This window comes from Sipha flava, unplaced genomic scaffold (genome assembly GCF_003268045.1).
Source record: "Sipha flava isolate LNK unplaced genomic scaffold, YSA_version1 43_pilon_pilon, whole genome shotgun sequence".
NCBI classification, from domain to species: Eukaryota; Metazoa; Arthropoda; class Insecta; order Hemiptera; family Aphididae; genus Sipha; species Sipha flava.
In genome coordinates this window covers 1,693,314-1,711,635 of record NW_020273171.1, presented here as the reverse complement: position 1 = coordinate 1,711,635, position 18,322 = coordinate 1,693,314, and the positions used below count along the sequence as shown (strand labels likewise).

Sequence of the window (18,322 nt, the reverse complement as noted above, 5' to 3'; positions counted from 1 at the left end):
AGTAGGCGTAAGCAGTAGTGTATACATAACTTTTGTATAGGGAGGGGCAGTGGCGTGCGCAGGAATTTAGTATGAAGGGATGTCATAAATAAAAATGTATTATTTTCAAACTTTATTTTTTATTATTATACAAAAAAAAATTCAATCAAGGCATCAATTAATTGTTCTATAGATAATGGAATGTCTCGATGTATGTTCATTAACGCCAATCCATTTAACCGTGAGTGCCCCATCCTATTTCTTAAATACATTTCTAAATTTTTAAGACTAAAAAAAAAAATCCATGTGGGGATTATTCCCCATCATCCCCCCTACGCACGCCATTGGGAAAAAGGGATCATTTGCAAACAAATCATTTTTTTTTTGTGGCCTCAAACTTAGAGAATTATTTTACAACGTTTAAAAAAAGGCTTAGAGAGGAATCTGACACCTATTTCCCTCTTGTATACGCCACTGGGTGTAAGATTCTTTAACCAAAACCCTTAAATTGCAGTTCATATGAAATGATCTCAACACAATCAGACAAATAGTTGTATTTCTCAAACTTGATATTGAAATGATTTCAAATTAATTACTTCTAAAATAAATAACAATTTTTACTCGTTAGGAGCAACCTTAAGTTTTTAGATCATTTTACTTTATATTTGTTACTTCAATATTTTTTAATAAAATAATATTATAGATTTTAATATTTGGTTATTTATGATAATACACAATACAGTATAATATTATACTTAATAATATATGATACACTATATTACATTTATATAGGTACAGTTCGACTGGTACCAACTGAGTCGCTATCTATACGCTGATTATTCTTTCAAAGATAGCGGCATAATATCCTAAGAATATCTTTGAACTTCTTTTGTGCAATACGTGCACAAAATGTTCACTCACAGATAGCACTGTCTGACGATAGTACAATAATGTTACAGGCACATTCTAACAGCAATAAATCGTAATAATGCCAGTTACAAATTAAAAAAAACTCTTATGCTTTATCAGTGTTAAATCTTAACTTTTTACGAATTATTATTCAATTAATGCAATATTCAAACGAGTAAATATTTGTAAGTTTCATCCTATTTGAATTTCGTATGGACAACTGGAAGACGAACCTTAGACAAAATGAAAACCAATTTCTGTAAAAGAAAATAATTACATTTAAACAACTATTATGATCAAGATATTATACTGAACAATTTTGAAACCATAGTTGGAACTTGAGTATTTCTTATCTTTCTTTTCAAATAGCAGAACATAATTGGAACGTTCTGTAAATAATTAAGATTCATCTTACAGTTGTGCTCCCGTGATACAACTCTAATGGAATATATTTGAATTTAAATTTAAAATACATATTCTTAATAATTCTTCTTGTATTCAAATTTATATTCTTGTTTTCAATATTACAAATCTAATTACACAATTAGATTTATTATTATTATTATTATTATTATTATTTAAAACAACGTAAAAACCAAAATCTCATTCACTTAAGTAATACAAGCATGGTAGGTAAGTATATCATTTTAACAATTTCAATTCGCAGTAAAAACAGAGCGTATGAACGTTGAACATGTGTGTCAAACTTTGTATTATATTCTCATGTCTCAAAACCGTCAACCGTTAATATATAAAAATATAAGAGAGAGAAAAAAAAAGAAACATTCATCATTTTTTGTGAAAAACGACCAAGTAGAAGTAGGTCAACGAAGCAAATGAGCTGAGACATCGAAACGTAAATTAATACAAGACGGCGTGCATGTGTCATCGCTACGAAGGAAGCATTGTTTTGTGTACACAACATTCGTAAACGTGTTTCTGACCGCAAATCCGTATTCCTCAGTAATCCTAACCAACCGTATAGTTTTACTTTATTCAATTTATTCCACGCTAATTATCGCAAACTTCTAGTTCGGATTAGGTGATTATTAAATATCCTGAAATCTTTTCAATCGCTAATATATTAAAGGCACGTGGTCAGGTATAAGTTCTATAAAGTGACGAAATTTTAAGCCTACGTACGAGCCATTGCCACCGAGCAAAGTTTGAAATACGTTAAACAAGCGTGTCTATTTACTTTTTGGCAAAATTTTTCAACCGAATCTCAAGACTTTATATACATCAAAAAAATTAAATATGTGGTCGTTCATGTTTACTATACTATCAGCCGTGTTGGTGGTAACAGTTATGGTACTGAGATTCAAAGGCAGAAGAAAACGAATATTGGCTGCTCCAATACCAGGTCCGTGTGGATCTTTATTAATTGGTTCAATACCGTTATTAATTCATGGGCCGGAAAAAATCATAAAAAATGTACGAGAAGTATACCGAACGTAAGTCCTGACTTATTTGCATAGTATACTATCATATCGGGCTATTTTGGAATAATATAAATTCATAAATAATTTATCAATCTCGCGTCATTTGTGTTATACTCGGCCTCCATCTATATTTTTATATTCCTTCACATAACTTTCGTTTTCATATTAACATTATCACTCGTAAAGCGTTATGAACCATCCGCTTTATTAAAAAACATTTTTCAAACTCACCAAAAGACCTGTCTATACCCTACAACTCCCATTTAAGATCCCTTTTAGAGAATGGTGTTATTAACTTGTATCCAGGGTTTGATATTAGTCAAATAAAAAATTAATCTATTAAAATTTGAAAAAGAAAACTATTCTTTATTCATTATATTATTATTATATTGTGAATATTATTCACAATTTATTTAAAATAATCAATTTAATCACAATTTAAACTATTTAAAATAAAATATTTTTCTTTGTTGACAAAATGATCAATTAGGTATTCGTTTTTTTTTTTATTCATAATTTTGATTTGTTTTTGCCTAACTATAATTGTATCCTAACACAATGAGCAGCATTCAGATACTTGATAAAGTCCAAAATCGCTTCTTAAGTTTCGCTGGGTACAGCTTCAATACTACGCATCCTTCTCATGACTATAGTATCGTTAATGAACTATTCAAATTTAAACCACTACTGAACGTCGCATTATTTCTATTTGTCTCTTTATTCAGGCATAAATTGGTGGAAACATCGACGCTCCTCGTTTATTGAAACAACTCGCATTCACATCTCTGGTAATAACCGAAATACAGATTTTTTTTACATAACATTAGCTGAAGCAATTTTCCGAAAAAAGCACTTCTAACATGAAAAACATCAATATTTAATAACTACCAACAATTTGGTACTTTGTTATACTTATCATCTATTTTTCATTTTGTTACACATACATTTATTAAATCCTTAATATTTTGTTTTATTTCAAATTACTTTTGTCAAGACTGTAATAAAAGCCGATTAACGTTAATTATATAAAATATAAATATTAATATCAGTATCGTATCCAGGATTCATTTAACGGGTGTATTTTAAAATGCAATAGACTTATAGTAAGTCTGCCCCCCCTCCAGTATTACATCAATAGATACCATGTATTTATATAAATTATTATATAAATGAAAATTATTCTATTAAAACGGTATATGTAAAATCTACAAGTTGTATACAACATTTATTTAAATTATACAGTAAATTTGTAATTTGGTATAATACGGTCGATGGGGAGTGTTCTAACACCCATATCACCTCCCTTAAATACGCCCTTGATAAATATAACATCTTGTACAAATGCATATAACGATACTGAGTTTTTTAAATTTTAAAAATTAAAATTAAGTTTGAATAATTCTACATAAAATTATGTATACTGCAGTGATATCATGATTTGCTATTATTTTCAAAAAATATGACTCTCAAGATTTGCTTGTTAGTTTGCATTCAAAGTTCAATAATTAAATAGTTTTTGCTGTTATAACATTTAGAATTTATTTTAGGTATGAGAATTCGTTGTTTAAAATGTGGGTAGGTCCTAAATTATGTATTGTAATCACGCGGCCAATAGATATAGAATTTGTTATGACAAATCCAAAGTTGAATAAGAAATCGGTAGAATACAGTATTCTGCGTGAATCCATTATGGGCCAAGGAATATTTTCCATCAACGACACTATAAAGTGGAAGTATAACAGGTAACATAACGTTACATACATTTCTGACTCAGATTATAAATCACGCATATGAAAAATAACGTATGTTTAGAACCGATTTCAAATTAAAAAAGTACATAATTTGTGTGTGTGTATGTGTGTTTTTTTTATCTAAGAAAAATGGTATCCGAAGGATTTAGTTTTCCAATTATAAAATCGTTTATCCCAATATTTCACGAAGAAGCCAATGTCCTTGAAAAAATTCTGCAAAATAAGTGTGATTCGGTGTCAAACGAGTGCGATATAAGCGTACCGATAAGTATGGCCACAATGGAAATGATAGGAAAAACAGCATTAGGTGTACAATTTAACGCTCAATATTACGGGCATCATCGATTCGTCGAAAATTTACAAACGGCAATGCTAGTAAGAAATCATATTTTTAAAACTGTAATACATTTATAAATAATCGATCATTTATGTTTCAGACATGGGAATATAGAATCTCACATCCGTGGTACTTGAGCAAAACATTATTCCGCCTTTCAACTGTTAAATACCAACACGATCGAAGTCAAAAAATCATAAACGAATTCACAGATGACATAATTAAAAAAAAAATTAACGAGTTAAAGCAAAATAACGACGATGAAAAAAAACCAACTTGGGACAGCGAAGACGTTAGCCGAAAAACGAAAACATTTATAGAAGTTCTCCTAGGGAATTACCATAATATGTCCCATGAACAAATACGAGATGAGCTTATAACAATTATGATTGGTAAATATAAAATCACAAACAAAACCGATCGGTATAAATTTCACATCATAAGCTTTCAAATTAAATATTTCTAAGTTAACCATGTGTAAGATGGAGATGACTGCTTTCACGATTTCGCCTTATTGAAAATGTTAAATTCTTATTAAAATATTTAACGTTTTGTTTAAACAACTATTTATGTATATTGTATACTATTCATAGTAAATAATATATGTATTATACACGTTTTTGAATTTATAACCAAGAATAATTTCATTACTTACTTCGACTAAGCGAAAGTAATACAAACATAAGTACAAGTACTATTCACCAAATATTTTTTTGACAATAAACCAATTCATAAATTATTAATTTGCACAAATATAGACATATGTATACGTATATATACACGTAGACTAATTTAAAAATGTATTTATGGTAATCTTAGGAGGGCAAGAAACAACCGCAATAGCAAATGCTTGTACAATTTTTATGTTGGCACATCATCAAGACGTTCAGAACAAGGTTACAATATTATATATTATTAAAAATATGAATTATGAAAATGTTATGTGGACATTTGATAAAACTAAACTAATAACATCTTTGAATTCTATAACCGAATGGGGTATTGCTGAATTTACAATACCTAATGTACTCGTATATTTAGTTACTAGTGATACACTATTGTATTAATAGTCTTCCTTAGTATCTCATAAAATCGAATGGAGCTTATACTAAAAAAATTAATTTTATCAAACGTTGTCTTTGTTGATAATTGAGGTTGTATTTAGTGGGTAAAAAAGAGGGATGTTTTACTGGGTGGTAAATTTCAGAAGGGTGGCTAATTTTTTTACATTCAATTTGTTATTCCTAACATATCTTGTTTATTTTATTGTTGTTATGGGTCCTAAATACAGCCCAATAATAATACTAAAGTGCTGTATAAATACTTAAAGAAAATTTAAACTTAAATAAATAATTGTTCATAATAATTTTAGTAAAATAAGTAACTTGGTATTTTTTGCATGACTTAACCTAATGGACTATAACTTTTGTTTAAAAATTTGTTACAGTTGATACAATTTTCGCTCGAATTGGTATTTGTAGACATTTAAAATCTTAAAAAAGTATTATTTACGAATGTTTTCATAAGCAATACCGCTGTTGTTTTTGCATTTGTAATTCTATTACGGTTTTTTGTGTTCAAGAAAATTAATTTAAAATTCACACATAACTTTCTATTACGATTTCTTAATAAAGATTTACGATTTATGTACATGTATAATACAAAATTGTTTTAAACCGTAGTTATGTAAAATTATATACCAACTCAATTTATTTCATACTTCCCTTAGGTTGGAATAAAATTTAATGCAATGGTTTATCAAGTAGTCCAAAATGGAAAATACGAAAAACACATGTGACTAACAGGTTTTTCGAAATTATAGGTGTTTGAAGAGTTGGAATTGATATTTTCTGTCGGGGATCCAACAAGGACGCCTACTTATGAAGATTTACAACAAATGACATATCTCGAACGGGTAATCAAGGAGACGTTGCGGCTTTTCTCTCCTTTACCATTATTAGGGAGGAGTTTAGATGAAGAAATGAAAATAGGGGAATACTTATGTCCAGCAGGTATTAAGAATGTATCAATATACGTATTTTAAATCGTAATTAGTTCAGATTCCAGACAAACAGAGGTACTTACGTCATTTGACTATAGTGAGTCGACATTTTTTTGATCAGCTTTTCCATACTTTTCGTAGCTCTCATTGAAATGTATATGATTGATATTCTAAACAGGTCATTTTAAAAACCATTTTATAAAATAAATTTCAATCACATTATTGTATGCAAAAAATCATAGTTTTCACATTAAATGTCCTAGATGATTTATTTCAATTGAAATAATAATATTTACAGTGTGAAACACAATGAAATACCCATAACCATATATATCCTGAGATAATAAATATAATTGAATCCTACCTTTTTTATAATTCACAGGGATAAGGACTATAAATTATAAATATCCATATTTTTTTTTTCGTTTTTAAAATGTTTTCTTTCGTGTTTTAGAATAATTAGTCGAAATAAATCGATAAATAAATAAAATAAATAGGATAGTGTAATTCTACTGTATTCGATTTAAATGCAATGATTGCATTCGATAAAAAACGATTCTGAGCGGAAGAGGGAATCTTTTTTATTTAATTTTATTCGTTTCTATGACGATAAACAAAGCGTTTTAAGAACAGCTTAAGAACAATTTATATAAATATGTTATTTATATAATTATAATTAAAATGTATAATTAGTAAATATAATAAAAATGAAAAAAAATATAAAATAAAAGAAAAGCTCAAAAGTTGCTCAAATGTTTTGACAATTTTACCATGTCTAAGTAAGGATAGTATAAGTAAACAACCCAAATTTCAAGTTTTTATGAATGTTTTAACCGAATTACAACAAAAAAACTCCCTAAATTAAAATATCTATAAATAGCTCAAACATGATTAAAATTTTCCAAACTTTACACCGTATTAAACAAAATCCGAAATACAACAAAAAAGATTTCTTATCATTATTAATTTGAAGCAATACTTCTGGTAGAAAATGTCGTCCGTAATTATTTAATATTAAAAAATCGTGAAATCGTACGTTTTTCTTCTTTAACCGCTTTTATTTTAAAAAATGACTCCTTTAAATTATCAGCTCAAGAACATTACCTTTCAGAAAAGATGCTACACTTGATACTTTTGAGCAAGTTTAGAGGGAGAAAAAGTGTTTACAGAATAAAAAAGAAAAAGAAATAAACGTCATTGTAAAACCATTACATTCCTCGCTCCGTTCAGAATTTAAAATTATAGATTAAACAGAGTGTAGAGGTCTCCCAATAGAGGTACTATGACATGATGAAATTAATTAGTTAGGTTAGCAGGTCACAATACCACTGTCTTTTACGTATTTTAATTGCGTTGTCTGGGATAGTGACAGAGGATAATTCGGAGATTAAAGGGTTTTTATGGTGATCTAAGCAACTACTAAAACGTTTTTAATAAGTTTTGAGTAATTCAATGACATTTAAGGTATTTTAAGATCAGAGTGGAATGTATGGTTTGAGGCATAAAAGTAGCAGACCACTACACAATAATAATTTAATATTTTGTTGTACCGTAGCGGTCCAGTTCATACCGTAACGGTCCTTTCCGTACCATAGCGGCCCACTACTAGTGTTTGAAAATTTCATGAAATTTAAAATTGTAAAATATTTCAAACGCATGAAATATTTCGATATTAAATTTTTTTTTTTTTTTAATAAGTTTTATTTTTACGTATAATTGTCAATAATTGTCACAAGGAGCATTTCATATTTCAAACACTACTTATTCGTTTGCGTATACTAATAAATTAGGTGTTATTACTTTTTTTAATATTTACTTTTTAACTTCTAGGTTCAACGCTGTTAATTTTTCCACTTTTTGTGCAAACGAGTCCAAAGTATTACTCCGATCCGGAAAAGTTTAACCCGGACAACTTCTTACCAAACGCGTGCCGTAGCCGACATCCAAACGCTTTCTTACCGTTCGGTGCAGGATATAAAAATTGTATTGGAATCAAGTACGCCATGTTTCAAATTAAAACAGTTGTATCGACACTAGTACGAAGAAATATATTTGCTCCATCAAACAGGTGTCCGACACCGGAACACCTGAGACTAATGTTCTTAACGACATTGAAATTCGTCGACGGTTGTCACGTCAAAATATTACCAAGAACCTCAATACCTCATATAATACAGACATGAATAAAAATATTTACAGTATCAATATTTTTTAAAGAAATGTATGTTTATTGATATAATAGTTTTTACTTAGATATTGTAGTGAAACAATTTTTATCATTTTTGTCGAGTCGATCAATCATTTGTACTGGATCAACACAGGACTTTGTAAACTTCATAAAAATAATATTTTAATTTTAAATTAATATCGATTGATAAATATAGAAATTAGTTTTCCAATTTATTTTGTGTACTTTTTCCTGCAAAATAATAAAGAATTTTCATAACATGAATTCGTTGCGTTGCACTAAAACAGTAACTAAAACAAAAAAGTATGAGGCTCCCTGTAATATTATAACTGTGAAGCCAACGGATACATGCAAAACTATCATGTATCACATGCGACAACTGTGGTGATAATCACCATAAAGAAGATTTCACTTAAAATAATAATCCCCTCCTCGATTTACCTTCTTAACCGAGGATCAAAGCACGAACTTCGAAAAATGCACGGCTTTCAAGTCAGTTATTATAAATCCACTTCAAAGGTCCTTTCAGTCAAGTTTCTCCTGATTCTCATACTCAACCTCATCATACGCAAAAGCTATTTAACGCCAAAATAAAATCACAACTTACATCTCAAATACTTTTTCACATTTAATTTCTAATCTTAATTCATTAATAATTCTATTAATCTACACTTTTCCTCAATTCTAAACGCACTTATCGCTAAAAACATTATTTCTCTTTTCGTCCAACACTGTCTCATTATAATCTTATCCACTAACATTACTACAGATTACATTAATATCACCTTCGCTAGTGATTTTCAGCCTTTTTACTGTTCTGGATCAGCAGATGGCTCATTAAGTAGGACTACGACCCTTAAATGATTATAGTTCAAAAAGTCAAAAACTTTTCCTTTTATTCTTAGTTTTAAATGAAATATTTATATATTAAATAAATTAAATTTCAAAAAATAATCAAATCTATAAATAAAATATTAAATTACCGTTATACTACTATAACCATACAAAAGAAATATAAAATAAGTATAATTATAAATTAGTAAAAATTAATGAGACCGCTGTTCTTTTTTTGTTTTCTCAATTTGATCTATTCTTGGTTTCTCTGAAGTAGTCAAACACCAAGCTAATTCCTGGTTTTAGTTTTTATGAGTATCATTCTGGAAAATCCAACTTCACACAATTACATAGAAGAAAATGGAAGTACAATTTTCATCGGTGTTTTGAACAGCACAAAATACTTAAGGACTGAAAATTGTTAATGTTTCAGCTTCTAAATTAATACTACAAAACTGAGTTTTATCGTAGACCAAGTGCAGTAGCCATTCGAAAGAGATAAAAGACATTTCAGTATACAAAATGATTTTGGACTGTAGGTAAGATTTTCATCTCTGAGTGTACGCTTCACATTTACGGTTAGTGAGTCTTACGAGGAATTCCTACGTTAATTTGTTTCGTCTTTGGAAACAAACTGCTCTAATTTAAAAACAAATTTAAAATTTAAAAATTTATAAAATAAACCTGAGTGGCTAAATTACTCATTGCTATGCATTCTGTCGCTACTAGTCGTAAATAAATCTCGTTTGTATTTTTTTCTTTTTTGATGGTATTCTCTCGTGTTTTTGACTTATTACAGGAACAATATTTTTCTGCTTCAATAAAAATTCTTCTCTTTTAAATATAAATATAACTACTCTGCAGTACATTTAAACTTTGTATCTATACTACTTAAGTGTTGACAAGGTACGCGGAGTGATAGTGGCACGTACCTACGCGTGTCGAGAGCAATGTACCACGATTATATTTAATTAAAATAATTATTTAAAAGTAATTCAAAAGTTACAAGTGTTATTGTTCGACGGTGATGGCAGACAGGTTGTTGTCATTTCAACATGAAACTATTCACATCGAATCATTCCGAAATAGTGATTATTACTATGTCGAAAAATATATATTAATATATATAAATATATTTTTATAAATTATATTAAAATTGATTCGGGTCGTACATACAGGGTAATTCAATATTTTATATAGGTGGTCTGTGTAATACATTGTGTACACCCGTATGCGAACATACTGTATGCGAACACAGACGCGCGTCCAAGAAATCGGTTTACGAGAACGGCTCGAAGCCTTTTTCATCTACAAAATGTTTTCTTCAAATTTTTATTGTATTAAAAACATAATCATTTAATCATATAAATATAAATACATGTATGTCTTATACATTTACCTTGAAATGAAACGTTTGTGCAAAATACAACATAAATTAATATTTGAAATATTTTTATATTCATATACACCACCTCCGTCCTGTTTTCTCGCGGTGGTGCAGGTTTGCCGTTGCATCTTCCGCTTACGCTAAGCGTGAATCAATTTTAAAGATGGGATTTACGGACGGCGGAACCCGAGTATTACTGTCTTGCGCCCAGCGCCAATATCACCACAGACTGGACGTGGACGGAGCCGGTGCAGCGGTGCCATTTCAGTTTTTTTTAAGGGTGTGCAAGCAATTAAAGAGGCCAATTTTTTCCCATCACCAGGCCAAAATTTATGATTAGCAGTGATTACTGATTAGTCGCGGTGCATGCATAATATTAAAGATTGGAAAACTGAAGGCCAGGCAGCAAGGCCATGTATCAGTGACGCCTAGGCTCATAATTGAAGATGAAAAAAATTCATTTGCGAGTGCACACCTTGCCCCCCCCCTCAAATGGAGCTCCTGGGCCGGTGCCCATCAAGCGCGAGCAGTGTCTGGTGTACTTCACCGGTACGTGCGCGCGGAGCACCGCAAAGAGGACAGGCTGGCGTGCTATAGGTCCAGGTGCGGCCGTAAATTCGTCGCGCACTAATTATATCGCATGGGGGTGCCGGGCGGCGTCAGTCGAGCACACACATGCGAGCTATGCGGCAGGCGGTTCAGCAACCGCAAGGTCCCGTACCAGCACTTACGGCACCCGGACTCGTGGGACGCCATGTGCCCTTATTGCGATCGGTACTTGGGCGACGGTCACGCGCTACTGATGCACGTCCACCGCCGCGCAGCCAATTTGGTTAGTATCGAAGCCAGGGGGTCTATTCTCAAACGTATCGAACCACGCTTTCGATCAATAGTTGATCGAAAACAACTTTGATTTCGATTGATAACAAAAATACTATTCTCAAACCGCTTTCGATCATTAGTTCGATAGGAATATTCGACAATATACAACGATAGTGAATTTGGTGTCGAAAACTGTTTTCGACACACAATTTTCACTGTAATCAACTAATTTATCAGTTTTTTCAATTTATTGTTCGTACTTGTATCGTATTTAGTATTATAATCTATAATTAATAATTAAAAGAGTATAGTTCGCGAACGAGAATGAATGTTTAAATATTTATCATGGCATTTGATGACGATTTTGAGATTTACAATATAATGCAAATTAATGAATTAGAAATTCAAAACGAAATTAATATTACTAATGAAGTAAGACGAGTTATGAAACAAGAAGATCCTTTTGGTAAGTTTTTATTTTATATATATATATATATTTAGTTATAAACAAATATATAATTGCTTTCCAAAAATTATCGATCATTATATACATTTAATTTTTTAGCACTCTCTGAACAACAGTTTATTGGTACTTATCGTTTAAGTAAGGTGCTTGTACAAAAGTTAATGGATGAGTTAAGTCCTTTCATGTCAAGTCCGTCAACAATTACTGGACTAAGTATTCAAAGAAAGGTTAGTAATAGAAAATAATAGGTACATACAAATTTAAAATTTATTTTTAATTGATTTAATATTTTTTATTTTATTTTTTTGCTAGTTATTAACAGCTCTCAGATTTTTTGCGAGTGGAAGTTACCAGCAAGATATAGGGGAACACAGAGGTGCTGCTGTAAGTCAAGCTTCAGTTAGTAGATGCATTACTGAAGTAGCTAATGCTTTAAATGTTCCAGAAATACTTAATAAATATATACATTTTCCGAGTACTATTGATGAACTCAAAGAAGTTCGTTTAGGGTAAAAAATGTTTTTAAAAATCCTAATATTATAACCCTTATTATACTTATATTAATTTTAATGCTAAGGTTTTATGAAAAATTTGGAATACCTGGAGTCGTTGGTGTCATTGATGGGACTCATATTGCCATTGTACCACCTAAGTCTGACGAGCCTATTTATCCAGAACATGTATATATTAATAGAAAAGGGTATCACGGTATTAATACACAATTGGTATTTGGTCATTTAAAGCATGATAATATTATTTAATATTTCAGATAAAAAATGTTGTAAATAAAATAATTTATACTATGTTTGATAAAGATTTGTGATTCAAACCTCCAAATTTTGAATATATGTGCCAAATTTCCAGGAAGTACACATGATAGTCATATTTGGCGTCTAAGTCATGTATTAGGATTGCTAAGACATTTACATTTAAATGGACATACTTCATATTTTTTATTAGGTACATTTTATAAGATTATAAATTTAATGTATTGATTAATTTATTAGAAAATATTATAATTCTTAACATTATGTTATATTGATTATATCGCATCCTTCGTAAGCTTTACGTGGTAATCACGATAGAAACTTTTAAAAACAATACTTGTACAATTGTATAACCATATTGATGAACATTGCACACTCGCATTTATCCCATGACACGTTTGACAGTCGATACGACATTACTCGTCTGAATGTTGCCTAATATTAAACAATAGTAGATATTTGACTACCGTCAACGGTACATTTTACTTCGAGGACTATTCAATTCTACCATAATTATATAATGCGTATACATAGTTAAATAATTAATTCTTACTTGAAAAATCAAAAATAAATCCGCAATGTACATCATCATACATACATCATGTTAGTGCAATAATTGTTAATACACAAAATACTGCTAATATTTAAAGCTTGATGAATTTTAAAAAAATTATAAAAACATTTAAAACTAGAATTTATTAATTTTTGATAAAATGAGGGGTTTACAGAAATTTATATGAGGGATACAGCCCCCACATAATAAGGTACATTTTTTTATTTGTTTATTTATTTTTTTTAACAATAAATGGGTGAAACCTTAAACAATGTAATGTGACAGTATAATACAGATAATACCTACTTGGTGACACACTTAATAAATGTATACATATAAAAATATATTAAACTAAGGGTCATACCAAAATATTAAGATAAATAATAATGAATAAAATAACTACTATTTTATTGAGGGTAGTTAAAATGATAGGAACATAAAAGTGTAATGATATTTTACTTAATAATATAAATTAGATATCAAGTAAATATTAATAACTAGCAATCATTTATTTATTAATCAATTTATTTAATATTTTAGTTATATCTTTTATCCGCATTATTTTTCTAAATAATTTACTATTGGTAGTTTTTTAATCAATTAACATGTTCGATGGAAAGTAATTATGTAAAGTAATTTATATAAAAATATTATTTTATGGATCCATGACCTTGAATTTTGTTTGTGATTTATTGAAAACAGATTTTAATACTTAAACAAAAAATTTCAAAGTGTCTTCTGAACTACTTTTTTTTTTATAGCCAATATTTTATTTATAACATTTTTAAAAAAATTGAATATTACCTAGGTAATTTAAAAATATAAATTGTTTATGAAAATGTTATGTTAGTATTAACTTTGAAACTAGTAATTGGTTTAATATTTTTTATACTAATTTCAGTAATTATATTTTGACTCAATAATGTCGGGGTATAATAATTATGAAAATTGGCCGCAAGAATCAACTTCAAATACAGATGAAGAAGAATTGTCGTCTCCTGAAATTGAACAGGATGATAGTGACGACGATTCTGAAACATCAACATCTAGCACGAGTACATCTGCATCCAGTAGTAGTGGTAGTAGTCAGTCAGGCTCTGATTCTGAAAGTACTAGTACTGCAGATGAAGACGAAACTATATCACTCAAAACTGAAACTGTAGTGGCTAATAAAACTGAGCTTAGTTTACCTGTTGGAATGTGCGAAGATGAAGAAGTTTTCAAGCAACTTTTTTCTGTTAATTCTTGGGTATGCTTAAGTGACCAACAAAAGCAACATTTAAAGGTATAATTGTGTAACAGAAACTCACCTTTATACAAATAAAACTTATAAAAATGAAATTAAGTGTAAAACATACTAACATTTTTTTTTTTTTTTTTTGTAGAATTTTCTTCCAACTTTTCCTGAAAATGATTTAATGGAAAAAGAAATCACTTTAAGAATGCTTTTTGGTGGTCAAAGTTTTCGATTTGGAGTTAATCCAATTGATGATTTTCATGACAAATTAAAAAATGGATATTATCGTCCTGATATTGTTAAAATGAAATCTTTGTTAAAACGTACTCTCAAACAAAAATATAGGTATGGATTATTTAAAGCAATATTTTTTAATTTCTGTTAATGTACTTAATTAGTGTTATTAATTGATGTTCCAGAAAAAATCAACATATTAACCGTTTTAATACATTAAAAAAATTACTCTCTGAACGTCTAGATTTGTCTAAAATTGCTTTGCCTATGAGTAATCATTTTGATCCAACTGAAGATATGTATAGAGAAATGTTGTTATCTTATAAGATAAAACAGAAGAAAATTGAACAAGTATATTTTTTAAAACAATTTAATATTTATGACAGGTATAATATTTTTACTTATTTTTTTTTTTTTTAAGGAAAAAGAACAAATAAGACTTGACCTAATGAAAGAACAGATAAAACCAGCTGTTTCATTGGGAAATGAGAAAAAGAGGTCAGCAACTAGCGATCGGTCTCGAGTGAAACGAACAAAGGTTAGTAAAAAATCAGCACAATCATCTTCATCTTCATCTTCACAATTAGATGTAAAATTTCCTGTGCAGTTGGATGGATTTGATAATATTACAGTAAAATAAGAATCAGTTGAATCAGAACCAATTCCATTGATTAAAAAAGTATTTCATGAGCCATCTCCAACTACACCAACATCACCACCACCGCCACCACCACCACCACCACCACCAATATCACCATCATTACCATCACCACCACCTTAAACACCTATACTTGATTTGATTCAAGAAGAATCAATTAAAACCAATTTAGATGCCATAAAATTAGAACCAAAATTAATTATAACTGATATTGTTTAGACGGAAGAAGAAATAGTACAAGAGAGGCAAATTGAAGTTGAACCTATCAGTTTAACGGCTGATGAAATACTTATGGCAGAAGAAGGTCAGGCTGCTGCAGCGATGTTGTTAGAGATAATGAGTGATGTGGAAGAGAAGTATAATAATTCACCATAAATATTGTCATCACCTTCATCTACACCTCCACCATCTGAAAACAATTTAGAGTCCAAGTACAGTCCACCTACTTATCACAATAGTTATAATATAAAATATTATATTAATAACTAATTAATTTATAATTTAGTACGTTATATTGTATTCTGTTAAGAAATTATATCAAAAATTATATTTAATTATATTTGGAAAAATCATTATTTATTTTACACGATTTCTGTTAGCTGTTATTATTAATAGTGTAATGTACCAGTTATAATAATAATACATAGTACATTATTATTAAATCATGTAACTGCTATTCTCCATTACTACACCGTTGTATTTTAAATTCTGAGTGAAATGTGGAATGTATTGGCTTAAATATGATGTGTTTTATTTTGTGTTTGTGTACACAATTTCAACCAAAATGATAATCACAATTATTAAAGATTTTATATATAAAATGTTGTCTAGTTGGTATGTTGAAGAGGTTGATTACATAATTTCTCAACAGTTTTTAATAATTGAGAAATACTGACGATAAGTTATAAAAAAAGGCAACATTTATGTACGGTATATTTGACAAAATAAAATATAGGTACATATATTATTTTTCTTCGTAACTCGAAAAATAATAATCGTAAATCGTTTTGGTTTAAAAAATTATCTTGAGAATTTAACAAACATTTTTTCAAATATATTTATCACTACTTAATGAAAAAAAAAAAAATTGAAATTATTTTCAAAAACAATTTTATGAGCCCCATGCATACTACGCACATTCACCACAGTAGATTCGACCCAAGTTCACTGGCCATGGTTTCACTCAAGGGCTTGACCTTGCCATCAGTACTAAGATTCGTGAAATACATTTTCATTTAACTTCGCACCAATTGTAAAATTAAGCAGGTGGCATATATGCAAATGATCGAAATACAGGAGACTGTTTCGCACGTTCTATGACAACATTTGCAATAGGTTTATGCACATGACGCAGAAGTAAAGTACTGGGAGATAACATAATGGGTTGCAGTTCGGGATTGTATCAACTGAAATTTTAGTCATGAACATTATACGAAAATTGAAAGGTTAAACATTTTAGAATTAAATTGACAAGACAATTTTTAAAAAATAATAACTTTGATAAGCAACATACGTTATCAGAAGAATAAATTTGGGAAAAAAAAATAGGTATATTATACCAATTTTTTTTTGTTAAATATCTTACGTTTTTTAATAAATATTTTAGCAAAAATAAGAACGTAAATATTTACATATTTTGACTTTTTTATTACATAAAAATCTGCACCCTACTTATAACAACATTTTAGTGATTTAAATTATATAGATATACATTGATGTAAAGGAAACTTTTTAGTTGGGTCCCGAGATATTTGATTGCTTAAAAAAGCACGATTTGGGTCCGCGGTTCTTTAATAATACTCAAATTGGGTCCATGGTCACATTTGATACTACGTGAATTGGGTCCACGGTAGGCGCGGATCCAGCCTACCATAACGGGAGGGACGAATTATAAATAAGTATACTCTATGAGTCGGCTGGGGCTGGCCGGCTGACGGTTGTCGTCGATCATACGGTCACAATAATATTGTTTTTATCGACAATTCATTAATTTATGTTATAAAAATAAAAGACGAAAATTTGTAATAATAACAATACATTATAATGTTATTACGTAAGATAATGCAATTTAATAGTACATCAAATTAAATTAACACAATTTGATACGGCCAACGGGGGGGGTCACCCCCCCCCCGAAAACGTGCCTGGTCCACGATTGATTTTATCTTGTTTTTATCATAATTACCCAACTCAAGTTTTCCCAGTGAAAAATGTGCTTTTTAAATTTCTCCGTTATTTAAACTATATAATTATAAATAAACTATTAGTGATAAAAATAAAAATAAATTAAAATTTGATCTAAAATCAATTTAATAAAAACTTTTTACACAAAAAAAAATTCTAATTGAATAATAATTTTAACATTTTAATAATGTAATACGGTAACCTTGCATTTATTTGGTCGACACTGGTGGTGGTTATTTGAAAAAACAGGCAGACATTTTTCCTGACAGAGAACATTTTGGGAGAATATTTTTCAATGAAGCTATTATGTCTTCAAAAAATATTACTCAAGTAAGAATGTTAAAATTATCCAATTTATAAAGTTTTACTTAAAAGAATTTTAATGACATCAATGTTTCAGGTAGCCGTAGTGATGGAGAGCTGTACGGCAGGCGCTGCTTACTTGCCTACTATGGCTGATGAGAATGTAATTGTGAGAAATATCGGAACAATTTTTCTTGCTGGTCTTCCGTTAATAAAGGCTGCGGCAGGAGAAGTCATGTTTGCCGAGGATTTATGTGGTGCGAAACTTT

General features: G+C 29.5%; 3 protein-coding genes across 4 annotated transcripts; all 3 read left to right on the top strand.

The window, feature by feature from the left end:
• Nucleotides 1-1,817: 1,817 nt before the first annotated feature.
• LOC112689431 (cytochrome P450 4C1-like) lies at nucleotides 1,818-8,736 on the top strand. 2 transcript variants are annotated; one of them, XM_025563145.1, is made up of 7 exons: nucleotides 1,818-2,342; nucleotides 3,878-4,072; nucleotides 4,207-4,456; nucleotides 4,519-4,810; nucleotides 5,238-5,314; nucleotides 6,241-6,430; nucleotides 8,251-8,736. In XM_025563145.1, the coding sequence occupies exons 1-7, from the start codon at nucleotides 2,146-2,148 to the stop codon at nucleotides 8,601-8,603; spliced, it is 1,554 nt and encodes a 517-aa protein (XP_025418930.1). In that variant the 5' UTR covers nucleotides 1,818-2,145; the 3' UTR covers nucleotides 8,604-8,736. The 2 variants fall into 2 exon arrangements, with proteins under 2 accessions (XP_025418930.1, XP_025418931.1); XM_025563146.1 differs by lacking the exon at nucleotides 1,818-2,342 and adding an exon at nucleotides 3,056-3,118.
• Nucleotides 8,737-11,425: 2,689 nt separating this feature from the next.
• On the top strand, nucleotides 11,426-13,004 carry LOC112689433 (putative nuclease HARBI1). Its single transcript, XM_025563148.1, has 4 exons — nucleotides 11,426-12,117; nucleotides 12,217-12,344; nucleotides 12,430-12,626; nucleotides 12,695-13,004. The coding sequence occupies exons 1-4, from the start codon at nucleotides 11,997-11,999 to the stop codon at nucleotides 12,876-12,878; spliced, it is 630 nt and encodes a 209-aa protein (XP_025418933.1). The 5' UTR covers nucleotides 11,426-11,996; the 3' UTR covers nucleotides 12,879-13,004.
• On the top strand, nucleotides 12,997-16,029 carry LOC112689432. Its single transcript, XM_025563147.1, has 6 exons — nucleotides 12,997-13,077; nucleotides 14,339-14,722; nucleotides 14,823-15,019; nucleotides 15,094-15,259; nucleotides 15,330-15,446; nucleotides 15,786-16,029. The coding sequence occupies exons 2-6, from the start codon at nucleotides 14,360-14,362 to the stop codon at nucleotides 15,939-15,941; spliced, it is 999 nt and encodes a 332-aa protein (XP_025418932.1). The 5' UTR covers nucleotides 12,997-13,077; nucleotides 14,339-14,359; the 3' UTR covers nucleotides 15,942-16,029.
• The last annotated feature ends 2,293 nt before the right edge of the window (nucleotides 16,030-18,322 follow it).

What these genes read in the sequence shown, in the direction of transcription:
- LOC112689431 (XM_025563145.1), top strand. Translation starts at nt 2,146, where the DNA reads ATGTGGTCGTTCATGTTTACTATACTATCAGCCGTGTTGGTGGTAACA. An exon ending in ATCAAGACGTTCAGAACAAG is followed by an intron (nt 5,315 to 6,240) that starts GTTACAATATTA and finishes TCGAAATTATAG; the next exon opens with GTGTTTGAAGAGTTGGAATT. An exon ending in GGAATACTTATGTCCAGCAG is followed by an intron (nt 6,431 to 8,250) that starts GTATTAAGAATG and finishes TTTAACTTCTAG; the next exon opens with GTTCAACGCTGTTAATTTTT.
- LOC112689433 (XM_025563148.1), top strand. Translation starts at nt 11,997, where the DNA reads ATGGCATTTGATGACGATTTTGAGATTTACAATATAATGCAAATTAAT. An exon ending in GACTAAGTATTCAAAGAAAG is followed by an intron (nt 12,345 to 12,429) that starts GTTAGTAATAGA and finishes TTTTTTTGCTAG; the next exon opens with TTATTAACAGCTCTCAGATT. An exon ending in CTCAAAGAAGTTCGTTTAGG is followed by an intron (nt 12,627 to 12,694) that starts GTAAAAAATGTT and finishes TTTAATGCTAAG; the next exon opens with GTTTTATGAAAAATTTGGAA.
- LOC112689432 (XM_025563147.1), top strand. Translation starts at nt 14,360, where the DNA reads ATGTCGGGGTATAATAATTATGAAAATTGGCCGCAAGAATCAACTTCA. An exon ending in AACAGAAGAAAATTGAACAA is followed by an intron (nt 15,260 to 15,329) that starts GTATATTTTTTA and finishes TTTTTTTTTAAG; the next exon opens with GAAAAAGAACAAATAAGACT. An exon ending in CTCGAGTGAAACGAACAAAG is followed by an intron (nt 15,447 to 15,785) that starts GTTAGTAAAAAA and finishes GATATTGTTTAG; the next exon opens with ACGGAAGAAGAAATAGTACA.